This window comes from Ammodytes marinus (genome assembly GCF_949987685.1).
Source record: "Ammodytes marinus genome assembly, chromosome: 19".
Lineage (NCBI taxonomy): Eukaryota > Metazoa > Chordata > Actinopteri > Uranoscopiformes > Ammodytidae > Ammodytes > Ammodytes marinus.
Window position 1 is genome coordinate 11,953,123 of NC_137223.1, and position 12,794 is coordinate 11,965,916.

General features: G+C 38.1%; 1 protein-coding gene across 1 annotated transcript; it reads left to right on the forward strand.

Annotated features, from left to right (window-relative positions):
* Positions 1 to 216: 216 nt before the first annotated feature.
* On the forward strand, positions 217 to 12,752 carry clu (clusterin). Its single transcript, XM_080047387.1, has 10 exons — positions 217 to 335; positions 4,798 to 4,962; positions 5,265 to 5,413; positions 5,749 to 5,919; positions 6,783 to 6,953; positions 7,252 to 7,474; positions 8,238 to 8,378; positions 9,962 to 10,188; positions 10,953 to 11,134; positions 12,076 to 12,752. The coding sequence occupies exons 2-10, from the start codon at positions 4,848 to 4,850 to the stop codon at positions 12,086 to 12,088; spliced, it is 1,392 nt and encodes a 463-aa protein (XP_079903513.1). The 5' UTR covers positions 217 to 335; positions 4,798 to 4,847; the 3' UTR covers positions 12,089 to 12,752.
* Positions 12,753 to 12,794: the final 42 nt, after the last annotated feature.

Sequence of the window (12,794 nt, forward strand, 5' to 3'; positions counted from 1 at the left end):
ACAATTAGTTATTAAATAAAGAGTGCTTTAATGCTTTATTACAATATCCATGACCATTGAGGTCCTCCATACAATTTACAGTATGTCCAGTTAGTTTTATATACAGTTGTGGCCATACCTTGAAAAAGGCGTTGATGAGCGCTTTATTTTGAAGGGTAAAACAGGAAATTACCCTCTGTAATGCTGTAGTTTGACAGTGTTTTTGGCTCGGTTGCTGCATGCCCGGTCGGTAAATCACATGTCTGTACCGTCCCCGTTATCCGCCGCTATAAGAACGAACAGTAGAGAGAGCGGGGCAGCTTCAGACGGTCTGGAGTCTCACGAAACAGACACAGGTGAGTCAAACGCTGCGTAGATTTTATTTAATTTTTTTTGTCATGCTCAGAGGGGAAACATCTCTTATGCAGTGTTATAGTGTTATTGTATTATTATAAGTAGGCCTATAGGCTAATATATTATGATGAGATATTAGAATACAGTTAAAACATTAGCTGCACTCTACAGGCTTGTCTTCTGAAATTTCAGATTGCAAATATTTGATTCGTCTGCATAATTTGTCTTTATTTTAATATTTTTTTATTTTGGTCCCTTCGGGTTTTTCCCCCTCCCGCACTAAAAGCTGAATTCCAGACTGACTTATGTGGCCAGGGCTTGTGTTGCTTACTCATGGGTGTGACCTCCATCTTTGGTTGAAAACAAGTAGATTAGGGGGTAGTAGGTGACATCATATTGTTAGGCTATAAAAAAGAGGCACACCCAGCAGCAGTAATACCTGCAAAATAGCCTATGGATGAACTTTTTGCAGATTAATTGTTGATGATGTTGTAAGAGGCAGTTAAATAATATTCAAATGTAATATTCTAATAATAGTTTTCCAAATGTGTATGTGCCGCACAATGGATTTGGCAACATTTACAATTCTCATAATGATTTTTGGTTGTTTTTCTAGTTTAGCACTCACTGACCCTAATTTCTCCATAACCATATGATATGTTAATCCTTCGGGTGCACAAATCCCCAAACACTTCAGAAAGAGGCTAAAATGAGGCCACATGTTCCAGTGTCCTATATGTTGTAAATGGAGCTCAGGTGCTCCACATTAGATGAATTGTTCCTTCTTATTCTGCCATCGGGAAAGTCGTTGAGGTGATGTTACTACGACAGATGTTGTTTACATGGCAGCTCGAAAAAAGATAGGATAAAAATTTATTAATTCAAGGTCGACTTTATACATCACAGCATCAGACTGACGCCTAATAAAACGGATAAAAAGGCTTTTTTAATAACAATAAAACCACACACATACCGATCTAATAAATACATTATAGTACAACTGATTATTTCAGTGAATATTATAGAAGCATACGTATGATAAATGAATAATAAATACAACATACATGATAACATAAAAGCATGGCCAAGCATTTTTATTTCGACCAACCGTTTTGGAAACAAAACCAAAACAAATTATACACATTTGGAAAAATAACAAAAGCTAGAGCTAGTCAATACGTAGGATTTTTGATTTAAAAATAATAATTGCAAATTATTTTCTTTTGCTTAACTAAGCAATTAACTTAGACGAATAGAGTTATACAGTATATAATACACATGTATATTTGCAGTGTATGCAATATACATTCTCCATGCAGTAGCATTTCATTGCTATGAAATATAGACTGTATACAAATAGATGAGAATTCCATGATGTAGCATAAAATCTAACAGAAAAACACGTAGGGGAGAACGGGGTAATCTGAGCCACTTTTTACATTTGCTCCCCTCTAAGCGAGCTAAAATGATTTATCACTCACATTTACACATTTCCCATTAATTCAGGATGTTTCATAGAAATGGGCATTAGCAGAATTTTTTAAAGACAAAGGGCAGTGAAAATATGATTGTTTTAAAAAAAGTTGTCATGTGGCTCACTTTACCCCAGCTGTGGGGTAAACTGATCCACTTACTTTTTCTACTCTGAAACTACCATAACAACACATATTGTAACAGTAAGAATCCTGAAAGCTAGCCACACATTCCAGAACTAATGTCGGACTAGTAAAAGAATGATGGGGTTTGGTCAATTAAGCAAAGCAAATTTTCTAAACACTTGAAAGTAACTCTGAACAAAATCAAATACAACATATTATAATTCAAAAGGTTTTAATAAGATTCAAATGAAAGATAGAACCAGTTAGATTAGAACACAGTCTGGGGGTCAGAACACAAGACCCTTAGAGCCAGCTAGTGTCTGGGGGTCAAAGCATAGGAAAATCAGAACCAGCGAGAACAGCCTGGGACTCAGAACACAGGAGAAGACCCAACTGGATTATAACATCAGCCTGTCATACTCTACAACTAGGCCTACTCTACATTCCAGCCCTGAAGGTTACAGGGAAAGATGAGAAAGTGCTTTCGTGTGGTTGCCCCAGGTCGTCTTCCTGGTGTATTTCCTTGGCATGATGGCTTTTCTATAATGTGTATGACATTAAAATAAAACACATGTCATGTAATATTACATTAAAATATGTTTAAGACTAAACTTAACTTGTGCCTCATGGTGGGGGCAATTGAGACAGTGGCTCACTTTCCCCCACAGCATTTGGCTCACTTTCCCCCACCACCACAATTTGAGAAAAAACTACCTCTCTTAGCATTTCAGGCTAATCTTCAGTTATCAGCATCACATGGTTTCATATGTTGGTAGTTCATCAACACGTATGCTAGAAGTTTTTCTACGTGAATACATTTGCTTTGGCACAACAGTTGATTAAGTTGACAGCAAGAACATTTACTTTTACATGCAAAATACCTATTTTGGTGAAAAAAACATGCTTACCTCAGCACCATGAGGTCCTCTCTTTCAGGGCCATGGGGAAATGAGAGGGGCTTGAAAACATATATCTCACATGGCCACAAATGTTTTCCGTTGCCTAGATACAGGGGGTGGCTCACATTACCCGATGCCTCAGATTCCCCCGTTCTCCCCTATAGTAATATTCTGTAGTCATAATATCTTTACATATAGAAACAAACACAACATCTGATGCAGATACGTTGCATAGTGGACAGATGTTTCTGGTCGGCCTTAGAGGCAACATCTGGAGCATAGGTCGGTTTACATTCTTTCAGTTGTGTAACTAGGATCCCTGCTGCTGTTACTGTTCAGCCAATCATGTAGCTCAACCTGTACCACAGACTATATGATTTCTCTTTTCCTCGTTTTATTCTTTTATTCTTTTCACTTTTTTCTCTCCGTCTCACTCTCTCTTTCTCTGTTTAACTTTCTCTGGCTTTGTCTGTTTTTTATTTTGTCTTTCCTCTCTCTCTCTCTCCCTCAATTCAATTCAAAAGCTTTATTGACAGGACTATTGTAGAGAACAGTATTGCCAACGCATTACAGATATTATGTATTTCTCTCTCTCTCTCTCTCTCTCTCTCTCTCTCTCTCTCTCTCTCTCTCTCTCTCTCTCTCTCTCTCTCTCTCTCTCTCTCTCTCTGTTTTTGCACATCAAGGATTACTCATTCTTGTTTTTTTTTCTCATTAAATTGGTCTTGCTGGGAACAGCCAGTCCCTGTTTACAAACCTTCCAGTAACTCCCTGCCTAATGTAATTATCGTTTATTGTCACAAGAGTAATGAAGTCATTACAGTTTGCTGCATTCTGGATTTTTTTTGCCCCCAGGTGGCCATCCAGTCCAGCTGGGTTTGGAAGAGTTTTTTTTCCTGTTTTTCTCTGCAGATTACTGATTGCAGAAAACGTTGTCATGTCATCAATATGTCAATAGGGGACCAAAAATATACATATAAATGAATGATAATGTTGCTGTCAGAAATGTAAATGCTTAGGACCAAGTTCACCATTTTGGCTTCATTTTTAAACAATGTCGTCTGTGTTGTGTGCGTAGCTTGTTTTGTGCAGCCTCCAAGGTTTAAGAAAAAAAAGTCAATACAAGCTATTTTTGCAACCGCTGGATAAATCGTTAAAATAGTCCATAAAGAAATGGTTTATTTTTGAAGATTTTTAACTGGCCTGCAAAGAGCCCCTGACCTCAGCCCCTTCTCCGACACCATTGGGATGAACTGGAACGCTGTCTGAGAGCCAAGCTTCATGACATAGCATCAGTAAATTACCTCACTAACTACTGTACACTCTTGGGGCTTAATGGGAACAAATCCTGTCCGGTTCAGTGGAAAGCCGAAAAACCCAGAAGGCTCTTTCAGCAGCGCATTAATACCCTCTGCGCTTTTAGAATAAGACTTTATGGGTCAAACTTTGTACCTTGTTATTTTGACCACCCAATTCTTTATTTCCTGGCTGACCAAACTTCCTTTTGCTTGTAAAAAATGATGATATTACTTGGGTTGACAATAGCAGAACTGGTAGTGAATTCAGATGGCATTCAGATTGTTTTAACACACCGTCAGCGAAAACAGAGACAGTGCCTGCAGATGTCTTTTTATATACAGTATGTATAGTGCTTTTGAAGGGCACAGTGGGTCAAAGTCACAGGAAACATTCTGATCTGAGGCGATCATGACCTTTCTAATTGTCCAGTGAATGAAACCGGAGACGATGCATCGGTTTGAATTATGTATCAGTATTGATCAGTGCGGTTATTTTTTGCTGTGTGAGGGTGGGAAAACTGCTGAGCATTCGAGGTCATTTTCAACTGCGTAGCTCTTCATATGGCTTCTTCAAAGTGTATGTCGCGCTCTGGTGGATGCACATAAGTATTACAACAACATTACAACAGTCTGTATGTTAATGCATTATGCCTTTCTTTTTTCGCCTAGGTTTTATTTCTTGTCCCATTGCTGTCTGGCCCCCGTGAGAGTTATAGAGGATGTTAATGATGATGATGATGATGAGGAAGAAGGCTACCAAGTCTCTGGCTGTGGTGGCTCTTTTTCTGGCCTCAGCCAACTGCATCCTTCCCCCATCGCAACAAGATCTTAGCCGTGAGTGTTCACTGCCCCAGTATCAGTGTGTGTTAATGTAATGTTTTTCATAAAAATGTACAGAGTGAAAATCTGTGGATTATCCAGAGCTGCTGTTGGGGCTTTTAGTTTTTCTGATGCTGCTAACACCACAAATTAAAGACCTATAAAAAAACCTTTGCCTACATTATATTATATATAATCTCAGTGACAAATATCTTAACAAATAAAGTAACATTATCTCAATGGCTACATTTCTCATGAGGTGAACAATAGTATTAGTATTCATTTAATTACATATAAACAACCGTTTCATTTGACAGAGATTTCAGTCCTGGGAGGGAAGTATCTGGACAAACAGATTGAAAATGCCATTAACGGAGTGAAGGAGATGAAGAGCGTGATGCAGAAATCTGAAGAGGAACACAGGAAGTTCCTGGATGCTCTGGAGAAGACCAAGGAGCAGAAAGACGTAAGAGAAAACTTGAAAATGCCGGATAATTATGTGTTTGTTAAATGATTATTATTTGAGTATTGATGGATCAGCTCTGACAACAGTCCCCCATTTATTGCCGACTTAGAACAGTTTCTTTCACTATATTCAAAGCAACCTTCAATTATTGTTCTGAATTATGTTACAATTATTGTGTTTCAACTAACATGATCTCATACTAAAAATACCCTTTTTTTTTACTGATATTTGATCTCTCAGAAACAGGATGCAGCTGTAATAACTATAAAGTTTTTAGGATCCCACCAAAATAAGAGATCGCCATTTCAAAACCTCTGATTCTGTTTTTCCAACAGGAAGCGCTGCGTAAAGCTCAGGCTATGGAAGCCAAGCTAGAGCAGGAGGAGGAAGTGTGCAATGAAAGCATGAAGGCTCTGTGGGAGGAGTGTAAGCCTTGTCTGAAGAACACATGTGTCAAATACTACTCCAGAACATGCAGCAGTGGATCTGGACTGGTGGGACGCCAGGTCAGACATGTACACACACACACACACACACACACACACACACACACACACACACACACACACACACACACACACACATATATATTAGCTGAGTAATTAATTAGCTATCTAATACAATTTTCCACAATTAGTTTAATTATTATTAAATTAATATTAATTATAAATAATAATAAATAATATAAATAAATTATTATATACAATGTAGGGTTTTAATACTAATCTACTGAACAAATGGAATATTTTTAAATAGATTTTGAGTCACTATGATTCATGCTAAAATGCATAAAAGATAAACCTTAGAATGTTATAAAAAAATGTAGAAATCAATTTTGTTCGGTTATTACATGATACACCGTATTATTAATTTTTTGTAAAACAAAATAAAAGGTGCAACCCTCAGATTTTGTTATGAATACTGCATTATGTAATCATTTATTACAAAATGTGGAGACATTTACTACATATTGCGTTCATGCTGCTGTTCTTTACAAAATGCGGTAGATTATCACATAATAATGCGGGTGTCATTTCATGTATTAGCCTACATTTTGACATTTCTTAACCTATTGCACTGTTCTTACATAATGCGTTGTTACATGGCGTTACATTGATTACATGCAGCTAGCTTTGAGAATCAATCAGTGCTGCAGGTTCCTTGTAGAACCCCCCTTAAACTAAAGTGACTGTAATGCAAACTTTTTGTATGCACCAATATGTTAACTATCTATGCCACTTATACATCAACAGTCTTTTCCACCCCGTCACTCTTGTTTTTCTCTTCTGATAAGAAAGTAAGCTAAAAAATATAGATATTTAGAGGAGTTGTTGTTTTGTAATGAAAAGTATTGAGTGTTTGTGTTTAGCTGGAGGGAGTGCTGAACAGAACATCTCCCTTCTCCATTTGGATCAATGGGGAGAACCTAGACGTTCTGGAGCAGGAGGGACATCGACAGAGCCAAGAGTTCAGGAACCTGGAGGATAAATACTCAGAGATGGCTGATGGCGTGGACAGCATATTCTCAGACAGTATGAAGGTACCGATTAAACATATATAGGTTTATACTGTAGATTTAAAAAATCCAGTGTTGATACACAGCCTAGGCCTTGTACACACTGGGGGCCTACCATAGCTAGCACTGCACATCAGTTTACAAAGCCTATGCAGTGTATTAACACCAGTTCATTTTTCAGCACACACACAGTACGGACAGGTAGGGAGTCTGATTTAGAAAAAATATATTTTTTGACTGCAAGCATTCTCCAGAATCGCCTAATCCACTTCTATAAGCACATCATGGTCTGCTCTGTCTCTATGTACTTCCTGTGTGTCAGGTGGCTGATCAGGTCCATGACAACCCTCCAATGTTCCTCTTCCCTGGTTTCCTGGGACAGTACAGCCGTCGGGGCAGAAGCATCCGCTCTATACTCAGCGATCACTTCCACGGCTTCCAGAGTATGTTCACTCCTATGATGGGCATGGGCAGGAACATCTTCAGCTCCATGGGCTCCATGGGCTCCATGATGGACCTGGACACTGACACTCCCACTAATGAGGGTAATGACATGTTCTACTTAAATCTACCAACTTCAAAATCATACATTTCGGCCGCTTTGCAAATCGGATACAATTTCTTTTTACCATCCTAAATACTATAGCTGATCACAAAAAGTATCTAGTTATCATGCTGTAGGCATACAATTGGGATATACTTTTTACTTATTTATTTCATTGTAACATTGAGCCTTGAACTTGCCTCTTGCTTATATATCGGTCGCATCGCTGGTTGTTTTCACTGGGAAGCTCTGTCGATGTGAAGTCACTTCTAGTGCGCACTGGATTGTGGGTCAGAAACGCCAAAATAGCATGCTGATTTCAACACTCAAAATCTCAGACTGATGTAGTAGGGCATCTGGTTACTTTTAAGCATGCTGCATCTGACCACAAGAATTGGGACATCCTAAGTCTTTTTCTACCGTACTTAAGAGACCCATCTCTTCTCCTCTGCCTACCCCTAGATCACCCACCAACCCAAGCCCCATCAACTTTACATTTCCTTTAGTTTGTTTACTGTTGTGCTCCTATGTAAAGCGCTTTGAGTGCGAGAAAAGCGCTATATAAATTAAATATATTATAATAATTATTATTATTATTATTATTATTATTATTATTATTATTATTATTATTATTATTATTATTATTATTATTATTATTATTATTATTATTATTATTATTATTATATTATTAATTGAATGGAAGGAAGTATGGGTGTTGGAACGCAGGGTCAAACTCATTGAATTGTGTTTTTGTCCGAGAGCAGATGGCACCGTGAATGAAGACGTGATCATCACCAAACCTTTTGGCAACGGCAAGATGACCTGCAGAGAGATCCGCCGCAACTCAGCCGGCTGCATCAAGTTCAGAGACGAGTGTGAGAAATGCAAAGAGATCCAGCATATCGGTAGGCAAATTGTCTGATTATGTGTTCTATTTTAATTTTTTTAGTAGTTACGTATATAATATGAAAGCTAGACAGTGATTTAGTTAAGGCAGCAAAATTAAACCAATAACAAGCACTATCCTTGATGATTAAATACATAATGTAAGATCTCATAAAACGACTAATAATGATCTTTCAAAAGGTTAAGTGGTGGAGCCGGAGACCTGAATGATGATCTAAACATATTTTTATGAGCAACACAGTTGGGTTAATGATGATGTAGGAAACAGGAATTGCTTCAAATAAATGACAGAGGACGCATTGTATTTTAATTTCATTATGTAATCTCTTTTGTGTTGCTTTTTTGTTCCTCTGTCAAAAACAATGTATCATCTGCATTTGATACATTGAGACATTTGTAAAAAAAATAGGTTATAGAATCTATCAACATCTTTCAAGTTTTACCGCCGTTTTAAACTATTTAATCACAACATTGTATTTCATCTTTATTCGCAAAATTGTATTTCCACTTTATTTTAAAAAATTTTTAGACATTTTGTCTTTTTTCTCAGTGAATGATTTAAAAAAAAGCACTTATATAGGGGAGAAAGGGGTAAGTAGGCACACTTTTTTACTCTAGTGAGAATTGCTCATCACCTAAACTTCTTTCAATAGTCATTCCTATATTAAATTGAAGCTTGAGGTGTTGAGGTGCCTTGAAATGTGTACCCCTCACTTTTTCTATCTTATTGTGATAAAGAAGAAATTAATCATCAAAGACACCCTTACACATTGTGACAACCAACCCCATCAAGGAGTCGGTTGTCACACACTATGGGGTTGTTTGTCACAATGTTATCTTAATGGGAATAATCTTAAAAAGAAGGCAAGAAAGCAGAACTAAATTTGAAAGTTTAATTGCATTGTCAAGTTGACAAATAGGCCTACATAACTTAAGTGTACTTTGGTCTAGTTTGGGATGCACTGGGTTGTTTTGATTTTGTTGCCCTTTTTTCTTTTGCATGCTATAGCTGCCATATTCCTGCTCTATTCTCTCCTTCTCTGGGGTGTCATTGAGGATACAGCTTGACAATTTATTTCGTTATTGGGTTCCTTTTCTGGCTGCAGCCTTAGGATAACATGTGACAACCAACCCCCCAAAAAATGTGACGACTAACTCCAACTTGAATTTCTTGCTAGCATCAAGGCCAACAACCATCTGACAACTAATTAGCTTGCTAACCACAATCTAAACTATAATTTACCCTTCACACTTTTTATGGGTAACAAGTGTTTTGTTATAAACCCATTGTGTAAAAGCCTAGAAGAAAAATACTGAGGAGCTAAATATTTTCAATTTGACATGAAAAACACAAACAGTCCTCTCACCTCAAATTCAGCAGTCTAACTCCAAGGAAGACTATGTAGGTGACCTCTGATCCCAATTATAGATATTTACATACCAAAATTTTACAGACAGCGCCTTCTGGTTCTGAGATATAACGATTGTGACAACCAACCCGTGTGACATATAACCCCGTTCTCCCCTACTCCTCCGTGTATAAGCTTTCTAATGATGTGTGTTAACCTGTTTTGGGTGGCAGACTGCTCCGGGCAGAACCCTCTGGAGGGCCCTCTGAAGGAGCAGTTGGAGGAGGCGTTGGCCGTGGCTGAGCGTTTCACTCAGAGCTACAACGGGCTCCTGAACAGGTTTGAGGAGCAGATGTACAACACCTCCTCCATGGTGGACCTGCTCAACACACAGTTCGGCTGGGTGTCCTCTTTGGCAAACATCACCAGCTCCATGGGGGACTTCTTCAGGGTTCATGGGGTACGTAGACATCCACAATGCCCTATACTGTGCTGAGTCTAATCTGTTCAATTCATTTACACTCAGTCTTGCATCTGTTTTTGATGGTCAGAAGCTGAAATGAGTACTTTGGGAAAGCTGGGAAAATACAGTACATGAAGCAATATAGACAAAAAATCAATATTAAACACGCAGTATTGAGGGTTTCATATTCTTCCAAATTCATCAATTACTTGTGACATATTTTCTACTTGTTCGTTGTGTAGACAGTGATGAAGTTTGCGTACAATAATAAAATATGAATTTCTAACAAGCTGAAGAAATGTCCTTACATTTTAGAGGGTATAAAATCTGAAAAAAAACGTGAGAACATGAAATCTATAAAAAATAAAATATAAAAATAATTGGTCTCTTCATAAGATTGCAAGTCTGTTTTTTTTTTATTTATAATAAAACAATCATTGAGTGTCATTTTGTGCGAATTCCTTCAATCCATGACAATTTTCTCTTTAAAAAGGGAGTTAAAGCTATCTTTAACCTAACATTGAGCTTGCCAGCCACCTTGCAAGTTTGATTTTATGCTATTATTAAGAACTTAAAAGTTATAAGGGTTGAGATTAAAATGACCAAAATTGGTCAAATCCTATTATCTGTTCACTATCTATGAACAGGTTACATATCAGTTGTTCGATACGTTAATGCAGATATATTTATGCTGTTCACATTTAGGCTTCAATGTGCGGTGTAACTATAACAGGTGATCTAATACCCTTGTTTACATGCAGGTGATCAACAGGGACTCTGAAGGAGAGGAGAAGCAGAAGACCGGAGAGACTAATGTCTCCGTGCGGCTCTTTGACTTTCCCCCCATGAACTTCAGCGTGCCCGGAGACATCCCCTGGACCGAGCCCAAGTTCTCTGAGGTGGTGGCCCAGGAGGCTCTGAACCGCTACAAGGAAACCACCGTGTGAGTATCGAGGAGGGCTACAAGCCTATGGCTACAAGCAGCAGAAATAATAACCGGATTTAAATAAGCACTTTTGGGATCTTAGTGTTTACTTGCTGAAAGTTGAGAGATGAGAAGATTGATACCACTTTCATCTCTGTATGAAAATAACAGCTTAGTTAGCTTAAGTTAGCACAGAGACACTGGGGAGAAGAAGCCAGCCTGGTTCTGTCTAAACCCCCCTACTAACTCCTCTAAAGTCACTAGGCCTACTACTTAGCCTTCCTGCTTCACGATACAATATTAATTACATTTTCAATTTAATAAGGTTTATTGGCATGAATATTATTATATTGCAATATTGCTTCACCACTTCTTGGAAATAGTTCCGGTAAATGGTTGCTTGGTAACTGCTTCCAGCAACTGTTACTATTTGACAGATCTGTAGGCTATGGTAAATATGAGGCAAATTAGCGGCTGTTTAGCTTAGCTTTGCCTACAGACCAAAAAATGTGGATGAAACCAACCTGGTTCTAACCAAGGATATTAAAATACACCTACCAGAACCTTGAAAATCACTACTAATTCAAATCTTTTGGAACTATTTAATAATAGTGGAATCCGTAACCTTCCGGAATCCACGCTGGTTGCCTAGTAACAGCTCCCAGCAACTATTGCCATTTGACAGATGCAGGCAACCCGTTTGCCCCGGTCTCAAGTCTATTCACCTTATTAGTAAGCCTAGTTTTCCATTGCCCGAAATAAGTACAAATAGTCATGGGAAATATAATGTAAAAAAAATCTTAATTCATTTTCAAATAGCAGATTTTTCTAGAAGCTTTTCCATCTTGCAGTCCTCTTCATCAGACCATGTTTAAACAAAGATAGGAGTTCTGCTCCCTCTATGTGGAAAAGCTGACTCTGTGACAACCCCTCATCTCCTTCTCTTTGTTTATCCACAGTGTGGTCAAATAAAGTCCCCGTCCCGTCCTGCACTGTCTGCTGAAAACAGAATGTTCTGGATTCATCAAAGCACACCTGAAACATCCATGATAAAAGCACCTGGGAAAAAAATATTTAAAAAAATACCCTGAAGCCAACACACATGATTCTGTTGTTGAACCCTGCTTTTGCAAAACGTCACAGTTTAACCTCAGAGATTTATACCATTAGATAAGAGCTCTTTGTCCTGCTGTAAGAGACGGTAGTAAGTAGATGTAGATAACAGATTGCCTCTAGTACCTCCAGCATAATGCCTTATAAATGTCAGCTGGGCTTTTCAAAGTTGCCATAGCACTTACATGATGTATGCTTGACTGTCTGTTAATAGCCACACTGATATTTTCTCCACTGTTTCAGTAAAACAAAGATTTTGTAGCAAAAAGAATTAGAGGTAAGTTTACTTAGGGCCGTTTCGGTGACGTTAATGACCTCATCTATCTACCCTTCGACAGATCTCCGACAGCTGTTATCTGAGTTGGTTGAAGTGGTTTGTTTGTTGGAGTTAAAGTCACTGATTGATTGGAGAGATTAAAGCGTGGGAAAGTGAGAATAGCAATAAGCTTTGAGCCCCCTCTGTGCAGCAGCATAGGCATGAAGCAATACATAAGAGATCTAATAAAAACCTGCTCAAACCCCATTCAGTGTCTGTCGTTTATTGACAGCCTATCTGAGACTATGC

What these genes read in the sequence shown, in the direction of transcription:
- clu (XM_080047387.1), top strand. Translation starts at nt 4,848, where the DNA reads ATGTTAATGATGATGATGATGATGAGGAAGAAGGCTACCAAGTCTCTG. An exon ending in ATCGCAACAAGATCTTAGCC is followed by an intron (nt 4,963 to 5,264) that starts GTGAGTGTTCAC and finishes TTCATTTGACAG; the next exon opens with AGATTTCAGTCCTGGGAGGG. An exon ending in ACTTCTTCAGGGTTCATGGG is followed by an intron (nt 10,189 to 10,952) that starts GTACGTAGACAT and finishes GTTTACATGCAG; the next exon opens with GTGATCAACAGGGACTCTGA.